This window comes from Anopheles coluzzii, chromosome 2 (assembly GCF_943734685.1).
Source record: "Anopheles coluzzii chromosome 2, AcolN3, whole genome shotgun sequence".
Classification (NCBI taxonomy): domain Eukaryota; kingdom Metazoa; phylum Arthropoda; class Insecta; order Diptera; family Culicidae; genus Anopheles; species Anopheles coluzzii.
Window position 1 is genome coordinate 33,472,782 of NC_064670.1, and position 21,639 is coordinate 33,494,420.

The 21,639-nt window shown below is 44.8% G+C and overlaps 3 protein-coding genes across 11 annotated transcripts in view; 1 reads left to right on the top strand and 2 right to left on the bottom strand.

Annotated features, from left to right (window-relative positions):
• The window catches only part of LOC120949027 (monocarboxylate transporter 14-like), a 29,457-nt gene extending 22,233 nt beyond the window's left edge, over nt 1-7,224 (bottom strand). Inside the window, exon 1 of one of the 2 annotated variants that reach the window (XM_040365965.2) lies at nt 6,404-7,224. In XM_040365965.2, the coding sequence (XP_040221899.1) occupies nt 6,404-6,523 (120 nt within the window). In that variant the 5' untranslated portion in view covers nt 6,524-7,224. The remainder of the gene's footprint in view (nt 1-6,403) is intronic. The other variant, XM_040365967.2, reaches the window with a different exon arrangement.
• A 2,046-nt stretch (nt 7,225-9,270) lies between these two features.
• Nucleotides 9,271-21,639, bottom strand: part of LOC120949028 (signal peptide peptidase-like 3) — a 32,098-nt gene continuing 19,729 nt past the window's right edge. For 4 of the 8 annotated variants that reach the window (XM_040365971.2, XM_040365973.2, XM_040365974.2 and 1 more), the window contains exons 3-7: nt 12,281-12,988; nt 12,083-12,205; nt 11,349-11,997; nt 11,161-11,281; nt 9,271-11,067 (exon numbers count right to left, since the gene is read on the bottom strand). In XM_040365971.2, coding sequence (XP_040221905.2) covers nt 10,999-11,067; nt 11,161-11,281; nt 11,349-11,997; nt 12,083-12,205; nt 12,281-12,638 — 1,320 coding nt within the window. In that variant the 5' untranslated portion in view covers nt 12,639-12,988 and the 3' untranslated portion in view covers nt 9,271-10,998. The other 4 variants (XM_049606732.1, XR_007452071.1, XR_007452070.1 and 1 more) reach the window with 4 other exon arrangements.
• On the top strand, nt 19,144-21,512 carry LOC120949030 (solute carrier family 25 member 44). The gene is made up of 2 exons (XM_040365978.2): nt 19,144-19,478; nt 19,812-21,512. Exon 2 carries the CDS (start codon nt 20,281-20,283, stop codon nt 21,244-21,246), a length of 966 nt encoding a protein of 321 aa, XP_040221912.1. The 5' UTR covers nt 19,144-19,478; nt 19,812-20,280; the 3' UTR covers nt 21,247-21,512.

Sequence of the window (21,639 nt, forward strand, 5' to 3'; positions counted from 1 at the left end):
GACATGTTCGGTTATACTGTAGAGCTGTCACTTTCGTACCCCTTGGACTGCAAGTTGGATCATTCTCATCAGAAGGTAAACAAACGGTTTTCGAAAAAATATACTTTTTTCAACTAATTTATGTATTAAACAGCTTGGAGAATGATTATTAGCTACTTTTAGGACTTTTAAGAATGAAAAATTGAACCCTGCGGCACAGTGTGTAAACAAAACAAATGACAGCTCTACAGAATCGCTGAACATGTCTACACCTACATCCGAACAATTCTATATCTCGCTGAAAGAGTCTATTATATGCCTGAACGAATCTACAACTCGCTGAACATGTCTATATAATCCTCGAAAACCCTGTAAAGTAAATAAAGATAAAAGTCGATTTTAAAAGGCTTGTGCTAAAACAATCTTCAGGATAAGCACTTTGAGGCATCTTAAAGGTGTGACTTTAAGGGAATTAGCTCGAAATTTCGAGGAAAAATGCCACCTAGGAGGTGAAGGCAACAAGATGGCTAAGAAGCATCTTCTCTAAACCACGAAATAAACGACTGGCATACGAAGGGTTGAGACTTTGTGTGGTTTCGAACACACCTGCAATATATCAAGAGCGTAAAGCCGGCTGTAGCGCCGGATAAGTAGATAAGTGCGACAGCTGTAAGTGAGCACCATTGTTTGAAGTAAAATTTTACCAAATCCTCGAATACGATACGTTGATTTTTTTCCAGCTTTATCTTGGTAGCTTATCAAGCAATGGATTTGGCCGATTGCGCTAACGATGACGACGCGCCCTTGTGACGCGTTCGAACCAGTGACGCGATGTTCATTTCCCACTCAAAACCAACCTCCCACATTGCGAGGCAGCCCGCTGACCGTTTGTAACGCCTATAGTAACGCTTTCGTAACGTAAAACAAATCGCAACGATTTAGTCAAAACAAATGAAACCACTACCGAATTGATTGTGTACCACATCAATGTGATAAACTTGAATAAACAAAACGCTTATATGATGATCATCAACACTGGGGTTTGCTAAAAATAGACAATTTTAATTGAAATTACTTCCCTGGATCTTTGTTTACATCGGTATTCGAGGCAGGAATGTCTGTAACTGAGTAGGTAACTCACTAAACAATTTGACTGACGATAACCACCATTGAAAGAATGTTATAAAACATTCCTATTATCCCCTTTTTTTGGTATTGACATAACATACATTCAGAGTACGCCATTTGCCTCGCACGGTGGTAAAATATAAATCAATAAAAATTGCCAACGGCCAACGTAACCCAGCTCTTAGTGAGCCCCATATTTCAAACCGACGTAGGTTGGTCTGATGACAAAACAGAAACGTCACTGACGGCTAATGATATCAATAAACATCAGAAGAAAAGATGGGCAGGCAAATGAAAATGAAGGCATGTTAGCAAATTCGCACATTCTGTTTGACAATAAATGCGCCCAGTTACGGTGCTACTTTGTCCATTGCGGAGCGGAGAGAGAGAGAGAGAGATGGGTGATGAAACGTCTGAATAAAATGCTAACTACGCCATGCCCATGGCCACAATACCCATGGCCGCAGTGTGTTATATTAGAAACAATAGATTAGAGACAGCTATAGTTAAGCTGTCTACTGTTCCCAAGGAAATCGTTCCACCGTCGGCGGCTGCAAGGAAACGTTCCAATATAAGGCGTCGCCGAACCGAAGCTGCCCCGAAGGAACAAACGCGGCCGTGCCTTTTGGACGGCTGTGCTCCACTCGTAGCAACAACGAAACAAGTTGATGCAACCATTTAGCACGCTAAATGGATTTTCGCTTCCTTTTTATTCGTTTACCGATCGTCCCAGCTCCACAATCCACAACCAGCGACCCGGCTCGAGGCAGTAACCGATCCCGATGGGCTATTAATTTGCACACTAAACAGCCACACGCTCGCGAGTTTCGGTGGGTTGGTAGGGGAGGGAGGGGAAAGAAAAAGGATCGGTCTCCTCCCACGGGGCAGTTCGTTTCGTCAGTCGCGAATAAACAGGGCTAGAGCTTTATTGCTGCGGGCAGGAAACGGAGGTATGATATGGTGCTAAACGCACCTCAAATGTTCATCAAGCAACATCCAATTCGTATGTAATCGTGATATGGGGAACGGACTGTTTTTTTTGGCGCACAACAAAAAGGAAGTACAAATTGTAAATGTAAATTAACAGTTTAGCTATCCCCAGGTAATGAGCCAAACGCAATCAAAGATTCAGCATAAGGTGGTAACAACCGTACGGGTGAAACTGGCTCAACAAAAGTGCTACTGCTGCTGCTGACGTACTGGACGTGTTCGTGCTGGAGGCTCGTTACGAAAGGATAAGGAAGATAAAGCACACGCCACTCCCACACCACTCCCCCGCGTCATCACCAACGTTGCAGGCACAAAACGATGCAAATAGATAATTAGTTGAAAAAATAGAAACTTATCACGCTTGGCGCGTCATCGCCGCATCACAAATACGGTAAAAAAGCCTGCTTGCTTGCAATACAGTGGACACGTGGCGACACGTATTGGTTCTGGGAACTGTTTGATTGGGCCCGGGTCGTAGCAATAGTTACAATTTTTCAAAGTTACAGCCAGCCTCTGCAACAGTGGCACACATTAAAGCCACACAGTAGCTTGTTGTTGTTGTGGTTGATTAGCTAGAGTGACCAGGGCCACACAGTCACACAGGCCACGTTTGTTTGGATGTGTAATTTAAGATGAACTTTTTGATAAAAATATTTGCCTTTTGCATTCTCACTGAATCGATACTGGTCACTCGTTTATAGGCAGGTGGCCCCGAATCGGTATGTACCATTTGCGCATGAGAGCATGTTTATTATTTGTGGGGTTTGGTTTTGCATGCAAATGTACAACCATTGAAATAGGTAAAATGATATCTTTGCTAGGGCGAATTTTGCATACATTATAGATCCACTAGCAATCGTTTCAAAACAACTTTCAGGTGTTCTCTTTCCGCAAGGTATATATTTCTATTTGTGTTTTCCAATTAGAAGTGTGGTACTCTCTTACTACTTGCTCCTCCTCAATTCCTCATTTTGAAAGCAAATAATATATTCAGATACCTCGGATGTTTGTACATTGGTACAACCTTTATCACACGCCACACTGAGTTTATCCGATGTCTGACTAGCCCACAAGGACGAAAGCAAGGCGTCCAGCGACTACATCTGATTCTCGGTTGAACTGGAAAGGGTTTGTTTTTCATAATTTAAACTAGCTCGTAAAAATAAGTTAGTCAGCATGATGATGAAGCCAAGCGTCCATTACTCGACCCGATCCCGGCGAGCTGTCGATTCCCTTGTCCAGAAGCTTTGAAGGCTATTAAATTTCCGCCTAGCCATGCCAACTGGCTGCCCTGGCAGGCAGGCAGGCAGGCAGGGCAGTGTCATAATGCAATGACAAAGAGATGATTCGTTGAAGGCAGCAGTAGTTGGTGTGCCGGTGTCTGTATGCGATGCGACTACAGGCTGTTGTCTAGTCCTTTGTGTCCAGCGTACAGTGAAGGTCCAACATATTACCTCTTTGGTGAAATGTCTCAAAATAGTATAGGTCATAAGTTCCCGCTGTGTGCTCTTAATTATGACTTCAAGGGTGGCCCAACAGTTCAATACTCATTTAGACAGCTTCGGTGGTAAAAGCTGTAACATTTCCGTTACGTAGTTGAAACATAGAAAGCCTTAAGATGAAGTAAGTTGCATAATTGTTACACCAAGAAAAAGGATAATCAATGTTGAGTCACTCTCTTTGTTTGATGCCACAACTAAGAACTTTTTGAGTGAAAAAATCGTATTGCAAAATATATATAAGGAAATAAGCAAAACCTCTTCTTCTTTGATAACAAACAACGTGATAGACTTACATATCGACCTGTCTATTTTATTTCAAATGGATGGCTTTCTGTAACTTCTAGTTGGGAATAAGAATAATAAGTACCAAGAATACTTTTACGAAAAGTAAATTAGCATAAACATTATATAAATAAAAGAAGAGAAAAAAGTATTGGCAGAAACCATTAGCTTAGCTAGTTTACTTTCATGCCGTAACTAAGAGACTGACTTGTTGATGTTGGGACGTAAATCTTCAAAGTACCAACGGATAGATAGAGGAAAAATAAAAAAGCACCAACTTTGAGCATTGATGGAGCTATTGTATTACCAAAACAACACAACGCATTCCCTATTAGGCAGCCAGAAATATTGAATTACTCTAAATTTGTGTTTTTTTTTATTCCGGAGGAATAGTCCAATTACGTTAAAGGTAATCTTAATTAAAAATTCCATTTATAGCATATAAAACATTAGATTCGCTGCTTTAAGAATGAAATTTGAGATTGAGGTTAAATTAGGACGCAATTTCAACCACAATACACTGGTTGAGATTTTGTGCACCATTGTACACGGTTTTCCGTATCAATTTCGAATGTCAACATTGTTATTCACCGCGCGCAAGATGTTAATACACATAAATAAGACATTTCTTTTCCATCATCATATTTCCGTCATTAATTTCTCAATATGATTTTCAACACGCCTCAAGCAGAATTGAGTTTGACATTTATTTGTTATGTGTTGAAAATCATGTGTAAAAATTGAAATTTCATTATGAAGCAAATATACCATTTGACAGCTGTTGAAAAACAATTACACATTCGAAAGTGACTTGGAAAACCGTGTAAATTACAGGATTTTCCAAGTCAGTTTTGAATGTAAACATTGTTATTCACCACATGCAAAATGTTGTTCCACATCGATCTGGCATTTCATTTCCATCACAATAATTTCCGAATTTCAGCATGATTTTCAACACGACTCAAGCTGGATTGAGTTTGACAGTTTTTTGTTATCTGTTGAAAATCATGCGTAGAAACTGAAATACCATTTTGAAAAAAAAATAAACCAAACTGTTGAAAAACATCTTGGATGGGGCGAATAACAATGTTTACATTCGAAACTGACTAGGACAACCCTGTAACATGATAAACAAACAAATAGCTTGATTGAAATAGATGACAAAAAACAATACAAACAGGTGGTCATGTAAAATAAAATGAATAACAAAAAAATGGGTTTATGCTGCACACACTGCCAGCGTATATTGGCTCCATAAATTGCTTCAATTCTTGTTAATATTATTTGCCATAAAACTCTCACCGAAATTAAATGCCGTACACCACTGTACATTAGTTCTCGCTAACAAACAGTTAACTGGACCCGCTCCTCTCACCCCACTACCATCCCCCAGAAAGATAACACCCAGTGCGCACACGTGTTGCAGCACCCCCCATTTGCCCTAGGATAGCCACCCCGTCACCCCATTCGTATAAACGGTGGGAAGGGGGGCGCTTTTTTACGAACATAAAATCCACAGCTACATTGTACAAACCGAAAAAAAGCACCGACGGAAGCGAAGAAAGCGAAGAAATGCTTCGCAAGCCAAAGCAAGCAGTAATGTAGTAGCGTCATCATCATCAGCTTCATTTAATATCTCACTCGATCATGGCGACAGCACACTGTTGCACGTGCGAGCGAGCCAGCGGAGAACCGCGTCCACGCGCTGCGGTGCTTGTCGTGCTTGGGTGTTGGGTTCGTACTGTGCTCACACCGCGTTACGGATGGGAGAAGAGAATGAATGGATGGAAATGGAAACTGCAAGCGTGATAGCGCAGCAGACCAGTTCCGGGAAAGACGGCAGCGATTCGTATGCTTATTATAATGGGACAGCCGTAGACAGGCCATCGTGAGAAGGGCTGAAGTTTGGAAAGGAAAACAACATAACACGGTCACACACACAAGCACACATTCCACCACATTTGCATTCCGAAATCGTCCACGCGTCGGATAACTTGCTTCTCACCCCCTTCCCATCGCACACACTCCATATCCCTGTGTGAAACTGATATGTTGAGTAAGTCGCCCCCGCCTCCCCTTCCGTCCGCCAACCAACTTCGCCCCATCGAAACTGTTGGCGCGTGGACCCTTTCCGCAAGTGCTTGCTACGCTTTTCGCAGGACATTCGACGCACATTCTTCTTTCTGCGCCGTTCTCTAATGCAAACTATAAAAAACACCCTGACTCACACACACACAGAGCAGGCGATGGCGCATTTGTGAAGCGAAAATGCAAACAACAACAATCCCCGCTGACTCTTGCTGCGTACGTCCATATACAGACACAATTGGAGTGGGGGAAGAAGGGGGCATGAACAAAACCGGGACAACGAAACTGCGCGACGCAACACGGCGAAGCGAATGCGCAAAGAGAGAACGCTAAACGCCTTTAACATTTATGAATGAATGAATGAAGCGAGGCCAAAGGATTTCGTCCCCGCCTTGGCCTCCCTCCACTGCTCCGCCCCCCCCCCCCCTACTTACCACCAGGAAGCGATCCGAGCGCATCGGGATGATGCCTCCATCGTCGTCCTCCTCCTCCTCGCCGCCGCCGGCCTGGCCGCCACCCTGTTCCGCATCCTCCTGGCTCGCAGCTTGACCCATTTTTCTTCCTACTCTCTCTCTCTCTCTCTCTCACACACACACTCGCACGAATGAAGCACTATCCCTCCCCGTTTCCCGCTCTGGAAAGACCGCTATGGATGGATGGGAGAACCGATGGGTGGCCGTCGGATGTATTGGATTGATTGGCGCTGGGTAGCGGAAACGAGGCCAACCTTCCACCGATCCCTCGCGTTTGGCCCTTTCTTGTTTTAGGCTTTAGGGTGCTTTCTCTACCACCACCTCGGTACGGCACTGCCACCGAAGGACATGGCTTGCCCGATACACTCTCACACACACTCTCTTCCAGCAAGGATGCACAACAACGACTTCTTCTGTGTTTGACACTTTGTATTATTGCGTAAATTACGCCACCTCTGCGTGCCACCGCCAAAACTAAAGGGGTTTTGGAGGAGCCACACACACACCACGCACAGCACACACAGCACACACTTTCAGAGCAACACAACGACACACCACTACTCGGTCGGCGACTGCTGCGATATGGCACTGCACTTTCCCGTTATGCGCTCGTTATGCTACTACACAGCCCCCACCCCGCACGTGGGCAGCCCGACGACAATGGTGAAAGAAACGGTGGCGGTGGCGACGGCAGCAGCAGTAGGGAGCTGAACTACAAACCGGGAGAACAGAAACGAAAAGATGGAACAAAAAAAGAACGCAACATAATTGCAATCTTTTCACCGGGGGGAAAGGCTGGGTTTTTTTTTCGGTGGTTTCGGAGGTGTTCCTGTTGGGGGTTGAAGCAGAACCTGCACCGCGGCGCGCTGGGGTGTGTTTTCCGTGCAACAAACCCCCGGGGCCTGCGAGTGTGCACAGAGCACTGGTACAGTCGCACACACGCGTACTAGTAGCACTGGCAACCGAGGCACTGAACAAGAAACGGGATAACGCACACACACGCTCCTGTGTCCTGCGATCCTGGAACGAGGGAGCAGCTTCTGGAGTTCGGCCGCACACCCAGACATGCACACTCATCCAATCAGACACCTTTACGAAAAGGACTCAAAAGTGCACACACACACACACACACCTGCAATGGGGATATCCAAAACACGGCTCACAATCAATTAGCCTCTCTCGCTCTCACTCTCGCTCTCTCTCTCTCTCTCTCCCTTCGCGAGTGGTACGGTAGTCTGGCGTGTGAATCCTGTTTATCGCAGCCAACTGTGATTTTTGCATTGAAACCGCCGCCGTGTACCAACCGTACGCTGTTCTTCCGGTGCGCCTTTTTACCACTGTGTGCACAGCTCTGTGTGCGTGTGTGTGTGTTCACACAAAGCTTTTTGAAAAAGGCGTTCGATGGTGCGACCTCCGTCCACTGTCCCGGCCACCCAACTCAAGTCAATCGATTATCCTTCACGCTGGCGTGTATCCTTTTTCACACTGGCCGTTACCGTACAACGGTAGCGCAATACAGGAAGCAGCAGACACACACACACACACACACACACACACACACACACACACACACACACACACACACACACACACTTTTATGAACTGATTTGCACGGCTCAACGTACGCAACTACACCGGACACGGGTCGACTGCAACTGCTGCAATACCGCATGGTGGTGGCTGCACCTGAAGGGCAATAAAACAAACCCCTTGGACGACGTCCCTTTGCTTCCACGCTTTCTTTGCCGGAACCCCAGGAGCCCTGTTCTGGGACCTTCTGCTGGAAACCGAAAACCGACACACGATATATTCGAGTAGCACGATGAGCACGATATTTTGCTGCTGGTGCGCCCGTACTACACGCGGCAATGGGCTCGTTCGGCTGTGTTTCTGTTTTCTTCTTCTTCCTCTTCTTTTTCTCCTGCTCTTTGCGCTCTCCTCTGCGTTATCACCTGGTACCAGTGCTTTACAGGCCGCCGCGTTGCGATTTCCGTTCCCTTTCGATTTTGGGGGCCGTTCCCCACTTTATTGCGCCCGGCCGCCACTGCCCGATGATACGGCCGTCTCTGATATCGTGCCGTCGCTCGAACGGCCGGGGGGAAGGGATAGGGGGTCGACCCCTCCAAACAAAAAACCAGCGACCAAAGTGTGCGCGCGGATTGCACCAAAATTTATGAGCGTGGTACGACGGCCCGATTAAAGGATTAACACGACGGCTGGCAAGACACGGCCGCACGCACACACGGTCCGAACGGTCCGAAAACGTAGCGCCACCACTCGTGCCATTTTTGCCAAAAATTAGTGTGGGCTCCGCTCCACAAACATAAACAAGAGAGCGCCGCTGGAGCGCGTGCAGGGAGCGAAAGAGAAGGTGGGATAAACGGTTGTTTCTGTTTCTTTCCCTCGCTGTTGCAATAATTATGGCAACAGGGTGCGGGTTGTGGGTACCTTGGGTTTGGAACTAACTGCACAGCTTGCATGTATACACCTTGGGCGAATGTCAACCCGCGCGCTCGTGAGTTCGTGCAGTTTGCTCACCTGTTCGAGCAGTGCGCGCTCACCGTGCAGCGAGGTGTAAGTGGATTTTTGTGCTCTTTTGAACAGATTCGTTTGCATTCGTTTTAGTTGTTTTTCTTTCCATTTTTGCAACCACTTTTGCATAATTGTGATGAGTGTAGTTGTATTTGTCATCATGAGTGAAACAATAGCTTTCGATTCCGTAGCATTTCTCTTCAGAAGATTCTTTTCTGGAAAAATTAAAAGTTATATTTCTTTTTCACTATTATTAACAGTACTTTTGATTATAGAAAAAAAACGTATGTAAAGTATACATTCGAGACGGGGCAGAGATTTATATGAAATTATATGAAAATTAAAATAAAACAAAAAGGTAAAGAAAGAATTATCACATTATGTATATCGAAGTGTTCAGGTTCCGTGCAAACTCACGTATGCTAAGCAGCACACAGGGAGAAAGCAGTTTCACCGGGTACAACATTTATCGGCTAAAAAGGTGTACGATGATCATGATCTGGAGGAACGAAACGCTGAATCTGTTTGTAACGAATTGCCTTGCCTTTGTTTAGCCTTCTCTGTCCCTCTCTCTCTCGTTCTCTTTACAATTCACTCACGAAAATAAAAGTTGTCAATATGAGTCAACCCGGAACGGAACCGTAATTAAAAGTTGATCTACGCTCTATACGGTTTTTCGTTTTAGTATTCCAATTTTGTCTTACAGGCCAAAGATGAACCAGCATATGCAGATGCAAGCAGTGCTGGTGTGGTGCGTCGCATAGGTATGTTCAGTTTTTACATGATAGTTTTAACATTTGTTTTTTTGTATGAGAGCAATTGTATATCCTTTGCTAACCCGGGTATAATGTGATACATCTATACCAATTCGCACCTACTCAAAAATTCAGAGATGAGAAAAAATTTTAAACATAATTAATGTTGTAGTTGCATTACGCCAAACAGTGCTGCGCTGTAACGGTCAATAAAGTTATCCATCCGATTCGCTAACAATGCTAAGGTACGAAGAAAAATGCGTTCTGCTTTAAATTTAAAACATCCACGGCCATATCATGTTCCTCCGGGAAGAGAAAAGAGAGACGGAAAGAGTGATAGAGAGAAAGCGAGAGACAAAAGCTGCGCGATTAGAAAAAAAAAACACAAATGTCTGTCGCGCGCAAAAACAAAAGAACACACCTTTATCCGGTATAGCAGGTAGTAGGCGGCAGGCAAGTCAACGGAAGCGTGCACTGCGCGCTGCAACGTGACTCACCAGGCGTGTATGAATCGTTCGTTGGTGTAATATGCATAGGAAAGTGGGTTGTGTACAGAGACGATGCAAAATGAGATGTAATCCTATAATAACCTAACTCGTACGTCCGCGCGCCCGAGCGTACACCTGTACCGACGACACTCTGTCGTCTCTGCTCGTTTTGATTAGCGAACGTTTTGCGTTTTCTGCCACCGGCACACGGTTCTGAAAACACACACACACACATACAAACACACAAACGGCTCTACGAATTCCCTAACGCCTAATCACATTCAAATATTGTTAAACTACCTTAAATGATTCATTCGTGCCATGTCGCCGTCCGCCCCTGTTGCTTGCATTCGATCCCTTCCCGTCACGATAAACCTAACCACAATCTAAACCTACACTGCTGCTACCGTGCCCGGAAGGTATTTCCCGTGCTGGTCTCGAGTGCTTTCCAGGAAAGGGGGGTGTGTACTAGAAAAAGGGATCTTTGTTCAAGAGTTTTGTTCAATCTCGGCACATCCACACTGCCCACTTATTGACTTTCCCCCTTCCGGCCCGGTACCGTCAGTTGGGCGGTACCAGCATGCGATACGCTATGTACGGTTGCATATAATTGCAGTAGTAGTTATAGTAGTAATCCTTTTCCTAGTACACTACTACGATCGATCGTTCGCCCCGTGTACGTGTGTTTGTGTAGTTAGTTGCACTTAATACTATTTTGCGTACAGAGTTGTGTGTTGCTGTATTGTATTCGCTTCCATGGAGAGCATGTGATCAGTGTGGTTTATACCTCTAGCTGCTTCGAAGCTTGTTGGATGATGAACGGTTCACTCCACATGCGTCGCAGATCACCCTGACGAAATGGGGAATGAAAATTTGAAAAAAAGAGAGAGAGAGAGATTAGCATATCGATGTCGCTCGCGGTAACGCGCCAGTCCAGATTTACCTTCAGATATGCCATCGTAAGCAGAGGTAGCAGTGTAAACGGTACGAGATACAGCAGCGCAGGCTGTGCCGCTTTGAATACTTCAGAACTGACAGTCGCGGTTAACAATCCAAGGAAGTAACTGTGGCGATGAAAAGAAGACCAATCATTAGAACGTAACGACCTGCACCCGGCCACCCGGCACTCACCCTAATAAGGAACAATGAAAATAAGTAAGCTTCGAGCCAACTCCTTTCGGTGGTGGAACGCCGGCCTCGGCCGTCTGGGTGGACTGGGACTTTTTGTAAGCGTCGTAGCGCAGCACAAAGCACAGCAGCAGCCCCGGCATCACGATATCGCCCAGACCGAGCATCGAAAAGTGGCCGCTGTTGTGGATGCTCGGAAACACCAGCTTGCCGGGCAGGTTCAGCTTGGGCGGTTCCTTCACGATGCCGCCCAGGTTCAGCTTGCGCGCCACAATGCCGACCGGATTGTCGGCCGGCCGGGTCGCCACCTTCACCATCACGTTCGTGCTGAAGATGTACGAGGAAAAGAACACCCAAAACACGTCGTAGATGAGCAGCCCGGTCAGCAGCAGCGTCGACACCTTCAGGCTCGGCAGTCGCACAAACGCGATGAACGCGACGCACAGCCCCATGCCCATGGCGTCCATCAGCAGCCAGTGCCCGGTCAGCACCCAAATGCACACGATCGATACGGCGAGCGAAAAGCTAAACAGTTCCGCCGCCGTAAAGCGTCCACACACGCCGAACGATATCCGATTGCCGTCCGTGCACGGCCGGATAATGTACTGGCACATCGGAAGCAGCAGAAAGGCTAGGGCAACGGTGGCGATTACTGTGGCGATTGGAGGAGAGAAAAAGAGAGCATTAGAAGGGTCACTGTACGGGTCCGGATATGGACGGGTTTGCTCGATACATACTTGCTGTGCAGACCGCAAACAGCATCTGCATTGAGTCGAAGAAGAAAAACATCACTAGCAGCGAGATCGATGCACCGAGAGGTAAGCACAGTGCGTGCATCGTGTCCAATGTGGCGAATTTGTCTGCAAACAAAAGGAAAACAGTTCATCAGGCGCCTGGAGGGGGGGGGGGGGGGTGTCCACAACTCGTTGTCTTACTCTGTTCCTGCTGGACCGGTTCACCGGTCAGTAGGTTGTTCATGCTTTCGCTCTGTCGTTTCTTTTCCTTCTCCCGCTGTTCCTGCTCCATGTTCAGGCTCCGGAAGCTGCCGTACACGATCAGCAGCATCGAGATGAGACAGGTCGAGACGCGGGACGAGTCCATGATCGTGCCGTACGCCCACTGGTATTCGTTGCCGTCACCACCACCACCAGCACCACCAGCACCACCGCCGTGTCCGAGAAGGTTGTCGTCCACCACTAGCTGTCCTGCTGCGGCAGCTGCTGCCGCCGCCGCTGCTGCTGCTGCTGCTGCTGCTGCTCCTTCCTGTTGGCCGTTGCCAAATCCTTCCGACATGGCGGTACGGCCGAGCCAGGTAAAGGAGCTGGTGATACGCGGCGGGGCGTCGTCCGTGTGTGCGTTCGCTTTTGAGGCAGCTATCCAACTATTACCGACACACAAACACACACACACACAGGAAAATGAAACGAAAAAGCTGATTGTCGCAAAGCACCCACACGCCCACCCCGTTCTGCTCGCTATGCTCGCCTTCCGGTGCCCGTCCCGGAGCCGCAGCACAGTACCGGACAACGAGGAATTATAATGACAGCGTCATCGTGGGGCCCATTGGTGGTGGTTTCGGTGGACCTTTCGCTAACCTAATGGCAGATGTTTGACCGGCGCACCTTCTAATTCGGGGCTCTTATCTGTACCGAAAGGGTGAGGCAGGAAAAAAGAGAGAGAAAAAAAGATAAGTAAAAGCATAAATATATGCATGTTTGCATACAGGAATGGTACCAGCAGCGGGAAGTTGTGTCTGTCGTACCGAAACCCAGCTAAACCAAGTGGATGATCACAACATTGCCCTTCTTCTTCTTCTTCTTCTTCAGTTTGTCGAGGTCGTTTGACGGTTCGGAACTGAAATCCAGCTTCCTGGGCCCTTCAGTACTAGTCCGCTATTGTGTTAAAACACAACCTCTGTTGTTTTTGGACGGCATCAAAGGCCATATGTCCTCTTTCTATATTTGTTCTTGTGATTTGTTTTCTGAAGTTTTGTGTGTGTTGTCAGTTTATGTTGCTAGGTTAAGTACTTCGTCGGTTTATTTATGTCATGTAGTTTAAGCGAGACGTTTCAGAAGGATATTCGGTTAGTTTTTATAAATTTTATCACCATTTTCATTTTCTTTTTATCTTTCGTCTTCCAGGCCTTGATGAAGTTTTGTTCATTTATTTTTAACTGGTCTTTTCGTTCCATGTCGAATTTGTGGCAATAGAAGACTCTGTGACTCGCTGTGTCCTCTACGTTACAAATTGCACATGTTCCTCTGTCTATGAGCTTCATTTTGTGTAGCCAGAAATTCCCATAATCATGGCCTGCTATTAATCTATTAAGTGTTTTGATGTCCTTTGCTGGGATTTTTAGTTTATAGTGCCACATTTTATTTTCAATTGAGCTTTGGTATCTAGCAAATTTTTTCCCTTTGCTTCGGCATAGTTCAGTGTACCATGTATTAGTCTCGTGGTTAGCTCTATGTTGGAATAAATTAATAGCATCTTTTAATCTTATTTTGTTATTTATCACAGTTTGTTTACTAAGACTATCTTTGGCTAATTGGTCGGCAATTTCATTTCCAGCTATTCCGACATGGCTTGGGATCCATTGGATTATTGCTCGAGTGACTTCACAGTTATGTAGTATTCTCCCGAGGAGTTCGTCTATTCGGTTTTCTTCTTTGGCTGTATTTAATGTTTGGCATGCTGATAGACTGTCTGTGTAAATGGCAATATTATTCCATCGTTTTTTCGTCGACATCTCGAGTGCCAGGTCTATTGCGTAGAGTTCTGTAGTGCTTATGGATGTTGGGTGTTGGAGTTTCTTTGATATTTTGAGTTCTTCAATTTGAGTTTTTACATAAATTCCTATGCCGCAATTTTCATCTTTTTTGCTGCCGTCTGTATATATTTTTATGCCCTGATGTGAGTTGATGATTTGCATGCTTGTTTGGTAAAGGACTGTTATGTTTAAGTTGTGTTTGTTGGTGTCAATGCCTGGGATGATCGTGTTAATATTGATGTTTTCGGAAGTGGATTTTGAGTGGTTGAAATCATACTTAGTTATGTTGTTGAAGATGAGTTTGTCAGTTATGTATGTTTTTTCTTGAGCGGTTAGATTTCTTGATGTGATTGGGAGTGGCTGAGATGTTGTGGTGAAAAAGGAATGTGCTATTGCTTTGCATAGTTGTTTTTGCATAAGAAGTTTAGATCGTATGTGGAAGGGCATTTCTGCTGCTATGGCGTGGAGTGTGTTGATCGGAGTAGTTTTTGTGCAGCCTGTAATTTTCCTGAGTGACTGGTTAATTATTGTGCTCATGGTGTTGAGTTTGTTCTTGTTGGCGTTGCTACTTAGAGTTATCCCGTATTCCAGGGTACCCCTCACAAGAGCTTGGTGTAGTTGTTTAGCTTTTTCTGGATTTATGTGGTTGGATTTGTTGCATACGGCTTTAATGAAATTCATTTTTTTCTGGGCTTTGTTGATTTGGTTGTTAATATGGGAGTGGAATTTTAATCTGTTGTCAATTTCTATGCCTAGGAAGTGGTGGGAGTTGACTTGTTCAAGGGGAGTTCCGTTTAGTGCTATTGTTGTGTGAGTGTAGTTTTTGGAAAATGTCATGAGTTTTGTTTTTGCTACGTTTATTTCAAGTTGAAGGGAAGATAGTGTGTTTGCCAATTGGTTCAGGGCCCGTTGTGTTTTTGTTTGAGCTGCTGGAGAGGTGATTGCACTTCCAATTAATGCGAAATCGTCTGCATATTGGATTATTTTTACATTATACCGGTTTAATTCGTGACATCCACTTGTATACAGGTTGAAAAGCAGTGGTGAAAGGACGTCCCCTTGGGGCAACCCGTTAGTTATCCTTCTCTTAATCGATTTACCTTCAGCAGCGATCTCTACCAGTCGGTTTGAGAGGAATCCTTCTATCCATCTGATATCTTCGTGTGGTATCATTTTTCCGGAGAGGATTTTTGTTAAAAGGCCAACATTCACACTATTGTAGGCGTTTTTAATGTCAATAAAAACTACTGTAGTGTGTTTGTTTTTTCTTATGTTATTTTTTAAAATGTTGGAGAGAGAATCAACTGCGGAGGTTGTGGGACGGTTTTTCCTAAATCCGAAGGATGTGCTGGGGAGGATGTCAAACTTATCTACGATGTGGTTAATGTTGTGTAAGATGGCCGTGTTTGCCACTTTCGTTATAGTAGGAAGCAAAGCTATGGGTCTGTGATTTGCTGCTAGACTGAGATCCTTGCCGGGTTTTCCAATTGCTACGATTTTTATTCTTCTGAGCTTTTTTTCCACGACTCCTCTTTTGTACATGTCATTGATGTTTCCGATTATGGCTTTGGTGTTTTCGCTGCTTAGTAGTTTCAATGTTTTGTACGATATTTTGTCAATACCAGGAGCTGAATTCTTTTTTGAGTTTAGGATATTTTGCCATCTGTTGTAGTCAATTAGATTTTTATCGCTTATGAATCGGGGTCTTGTTTCATTTTTTTTTTGGTTTGATGAACCGAAATGAATTTTTAAGAACTCTTTTGCTAGGGATTCATCTGTGGCAATCTTGTTTGTTCTGGCAGGTTTATCTTTGAACATTCCCAAAAGAGTCCAAAGGTCATCCATAGAGGATTGAGAATCGATCAAGTCAAGTTTTTCCTCGATTCGTTTGGTTTTTGATTTTTGTTTTGCGAATCGAAATTTGGCTGATTCTTTCTTGTACTTGATTTGGTTTTCGATCGTCCGATTTTGGTTATAGTCTGTTCTAGCTCTGCATTTCTCTTCCCATGCTTTTTGAACGATATCATTCCACCATGATTTTGGGGTGAACGGGGTCTTGATTTTGTTTCTTAAAATAATTTTATTGATATCTTTGGTAATTGAGTTGATGTCAGAATTGTTATTGTATGGTAGGCTGGATATTTCTTCGTCTATTTTTTTCTTATTATAAACTGTGATTTTTTGTGGGGGAGGTTTGAATAGGTTAAAATTGGTGAATATAACCCGATGTCCACTATTGCCGATGTGTATGTCTGAAACGTTCCTTTGAATATGTGGGGTTATAGCTAGAGAGGTGATTGTCAAATCTATTGCTGAGTTACTTTTGTTTGGGTCTGGGTTAATGAAAGTCTGTTCATAGTTATTTATCACAGTTAGATTGTTTTCATTAATCTCATGTAAAAGGATGTTTCCTTTTCCGTCACACGTCTGATTTCCCCATTCAGAGTGATGAGAGTTAAAATCACCCATAATTATTAATTTGTTATATTTCGCCAAGCTTGTGATGCTAAGGGTTAGTAAGCTGCGGAATGTTGCGATTGGTGTGTTGGGTTTAACGTACACCGAAGCGATTACTAAGCCTGCTTGCTTTATACGAGCGGCTACTATCTGTATGTATGGGTTAGGGGGAATCACTTTGAGTTTTTCTGTGTTTAGCTCTGTGCGTATTAATATTGCCGCTCCTCCGTAACCATCTTCTCTATTGTCCGATATTAGTTCATAGTGTGGGATGTTTATTTTCCCTATGGCTTTATCATCCAACCATGTCTCCTGCAGGCAGGCTACATCGATCTTTCTTTTTATTAGCAATTCTCTAATTTCTTCTTTGTTGGCTCTTAGTCCCTGTATGTTAGCTTGTAATAACGAGAACATGAGACCAAATGTTTAAGTGTGGATGTGGATGCCTTGTGAGTGGTATTTAGTATATAATTTTGAATTTATCGTATTCTGATGTGTTGTCTTCTTGTGTATTAGTAATTATATATTCCTCCACCATCATAGTGGGGGTTTTAGGTGTTTCATTAGTAACTTCTATGTATATAGAATCTGGTGATTCAGGTGAACTGATCGTTAGTGTGTCGCTGCTTGTGGGTGTGTTTGTTTGTTCGTTGGGTGTAATCGGTTGATCGATTACGGTTGTCTGTTTATGTGTTTCTCTTGGAGTGGTGGGTTCGGCTGTGTGTGTTTTGTTATTTTCTGTGGTGTTTGTGTTGTTTATATCATTGGTGGTATTTCGTGAATTTGTTTCTTCTGTCGAGTTTGTACTTACGCTTTTTGTTGCTGATTTTGTTCTTTGTGCATAGGATATGTCTGATGTGTAGATTTTAGGGATTTCGGGACACTGTCGTCTACGTATACGTTTTGCTTCTCCGTATGTTATTTTGTTCACTGTGCGTATTTTACTGATCTCCATTTCGTCACAAAAAACAGGGCAGTTCCTGTCTAGCGTATTGTGGGCATCTCCACATGACACGCATTTTGTTCTTACGCATGACTCTTTGTGCTCCAGTTCACTGCAGTTTGCACATATTTTATCGCGCTGGCAAGATTTTTTTGTATGACCGAGTCTCATGCAGGTGGTGCACCGCATGGGTCTCGGAATGTAGAGTTCCACTTTCAGTGGATACAGTCCGAAATCGACTGTACGTGGGATTCTTCCTGTTTTGAAGGTGACGATTGCTGTGCGAGTATTGGTTAACACATTATTTATCTTTCTTTTTAAGATAATCACCTCTGTTGCCTTCTGTGCTTGAAGTCCGTCCAATATTTCCCCTTCCGTAAGGAATTCGATATCGGGGCATCGAATCACTCCTTTGCTACAATTTAAAGTGGGGTGTTCTAGCGTTTGAACCTGGATCTCTCCTCTGTGATCGGGTATCGATTTTATTTTTTTAATCTTCTCTGCTTGTTTCTGGTTGGCCACCTTGATCAGTAGCTTCCCGTCTTTCAAGCGACTGACCAGCATTGGCTTTCCGGAGATCGCATTTTCAATTACCTTTGAGATCAAAAACGGGCTAACTCGGCTTAGATCTCTATCTCGGGTTGTGGATTCCATCACCATGAATACCTCATCCTCCATGATTTCTTTCTCAAATCCTAGGATTTTATTCTTTTTCCCCATTTTCCTTTTAGGTTCGCTTTGGAACTCTAAAATGTCGTAGTAGTTCCCGAGGGGAATGCCCCCCCCTGGGTCCTGGACCCCCATTTTCCACTAGTCACTAACGCACTCTACTTCCACTCCTCCTTTCTTATCCTTTTTTTGAAAATACCCTTGTCTTGGTAAGAAACTTTATAATTGATTTTCCTTCTTCACTCTCTTCTCGCTATGCTTGTTGTTGGTCAACCGCTGCTTCGAAAAAACCGTCTTTACTCTTCAGTGTCACACTGTCGAATGACAAAATTGCCCTCAAATGTACACAAACACACACGGTACAGCCGATTGACTATATCGAACGCCTTTTATCATTATGCAAACAATATCAGCGTAAATAGAAGGGTGGCCATCGGTACACTTCAGTGAGGGAAGCTTTTTTTCCTCACACAAACAATCCAGCTGATGGATGAGAAAACATCAATTCTGCGCTGTCAACAAATGGTTACGAACATTGGTGCAATGTATTGAAAGGTTGAGTTTAGATATTTAGATTGATTTTTTAAAATTGTGAAAAATTCAAGAATAATAATGCAAATCACAGTAAACAAAAAGTTGCACAAATATTAGTAACTAACAATTATGCAAATGCATTGAATTTTACATAGTTTCTTCAAGGTGGCAATTGATTTAAAATTCAATTGAACAGTTTCTGAATACTTAAAACAAATTAATATTTTTCCAAAAATCATAAAAAAGCGACAATCAGCATAAAAAACGGACGGAAAACAAATTATGCACCTTGACCACAGTGCATTCAAAACATTTTTGCATAGCAATTGCTATAAAAATTATAGCAACCACATTGCCATAAAATTTTGACAGCTTCGTACAGCGTGAAAGAGAGACGGCGCGGCAAACCACCTGTTTTCTCTTTCCCTCGCGACGTCAGCTGTCACATTGATTGTTTTTTTCCTGCATCATTTGCAACACACAGAGTCACGAGAAGTTTTCTCCCTCGCCTCGAATGTAATTTCGAGAAAAAGACGGACTTTTTGGTGCAAATATCAGCAATAAACTCCTTCGTCTACGCACAATGGATAACGGCCACCGGCGGTGGCACCACAAATCGACGGAACAGGCGACTTTCTAGCCGCTAAAACCGCGTGCCGTGTTGGACCGATTGGTGGCTGGGCAGATAGCTTTCGATAGGACCGTTCCATGCCATGAAGGACACTGGAGAACGGGGAAGGCGTTGCAGTGCAAAACGAAGGTGAGTGGGTTTTGGGATGTGACTTCCGGAAGGCACTTGTGGTCGAGCGTGCTGTGGAAATGCACTTTTGACCAGCGTAGTGAAGCGAGAGGGACTACGTGTGTGTGTACTACATTGCGACAGTGAGAAGGAGTGAGAGCAGCTACCGTGTCGAAAGAACACCATCGCTACACAACATTACATAAACAGTGGCTGAGAGACGTACCCATCGTTCCCATTCTGATGATGATGATGATGATGATGACGGTGGTGATAGTGTGCCTGATAATACAACACGAAAAAGGGAAAACGCTCCTGATTGCACTAACTGACGTTCGCTTTCTTTCCCTGCAGGATTATTGGCTCCGGTAGTAGTGGTCGACTAAAGCAACGGTGAACCACAAACGCACAACGAACCTAGGAAGGAAAGCTGCTAACACAACCAGTTGACCTGTGCTGACCCTAGGCACGGCCACACTGCCATACATCATCAAGGTCACAGCCACATCCGGCAGTAGGTTGCTTTTAGGTTCGTGATGAAGTACATGCAACATATTTCGCCATCTGTTCAGCAGCTTCTGGTCTGACGTCACTCAAGCCGAAAGGAATTTACATCATATATATCAGTGCAAACATCAGCACGCACAAAAACACATACACAGTGACTGCCAAACCGGCGATTATCAGCAAGATAAGTCACTGGAGGCACCGTCGTGCCATCAGCTGTTGATAGCGTGCGCATTTGGTTATTTAACAACCAAAGGTGAAGAAGGCAGTTCCGCATAGGAAAAAAAACACACACCGTTACCCGCTAGTGAGAAAGATGGCAGACCCTGCAACGAACGGCAAATTTCTGCGCACCATCGAGTGGGACATGATGGACAAGCGCAAATTTTTCCCACTCTCGATGCTGAGCTCGTTTTCGGTCCGCTGTGCCCTGTATCCGCTGACCGTGATCAAAACGCAGCTCCAGGTACAGTTCCGGAACGACATCTACAAGGGCATGATCGATGCCGGCGTTAAAATCTACCGCGCCGAGGGCGTGCCCGGCCTGTACCGGGGATTCTGGATCTCCTCGGTGCAAATCGTGAGCGGAGTGTTTTACATCAGCACGTACGAAGGGGTCCGGCACGTGCTCGGTCAGTACGGGGCAAACCAGCGGGTAAAATCGCTCGCTGCGGGCGGGTGCGCTTCACTCGTCGGCCAAACCATCATCGTACCGTTCGATGTGATTTCGCAGCACGCGATGGTGCTCGGGATGGGTGCGCACGGTGGCAAAAATGGGGCAGTGAACCCGCTCGGTATCAACTTCGACAAAGGCAGCAGCCGATTACGCATTACGCACGACATTGCGCGCGAAATTTTGCGCCGTGACGGTGTGCGCGGTTTCTACCGGGGGTACACCGCCAGCTTGATGGCGTACGTGCCGAATTCGGCCATGTGGTGGGCGTTCTATCATCTGTACCAGGACGAGCTGTTAAAGATCGTACCGCCGTGGGTGTCCCACCTGTTCGTGCAGTGTGTGGCCGGTAGCTTTGGTGGGTTCACCACCACGATCATAACGAATCCGCTCGATATTGTACGGGCCCGGTTGCAGGTGCAGCGGCTCGATTCGATGAGTGTCGCGTTCCGGGAGCTGTGGCACGAGGAACACTTTCACATGTTCTTTAAGGGGCTGACGGCGCGGTTAGTGCAATCGGCCGCCTTCTCCTTCAGCATCATTCTCGGGTACGAAACGATCAAACGCGTGTCGGTGAACGAGCAGTACCGTCACATGATCAAATGGTAACGGTCTACACGGTCATGCTTTGAGGTGAAATGTTTCTTTTTGTGTACAGGCAAGCAAGTGCGATCGTTGGTAGCGTGTATCATCGTCGTCGTAATGTTCATTCGTTTTGTAGATTCGTTTACACCAGCGTGTATATCTCATCATGGAATGTAGAAGCTAAGGAAAACCAATGTTAAAATGCTAGAACGTGTTCCACAGTATCCGTTGAACAATAATAAGAAGAAGAGAGAAAGTGGATAAAAAACATAGCAAATAAGCAGGTTACAAATAACAAAAAACACAGTTTATAACAATTCGATTGATGTGCAATAAGTAGGTATCGCAGCTAGTAAAAGGCACGCAACAATGCACGTGTGAAACTTTAAGCTGGACTCAAAAAAAAAGTTGCGCATA

What these genes read in the sequence shown, in the direction of transcription:
- LOC120949030 (XM_040365978.2), top strand. Translation starts at nt 20,281, where the DNA reads ATGGCAGACCCTGCAACGAACGGCAAATTTCTGCGCACCATCGAGTGG.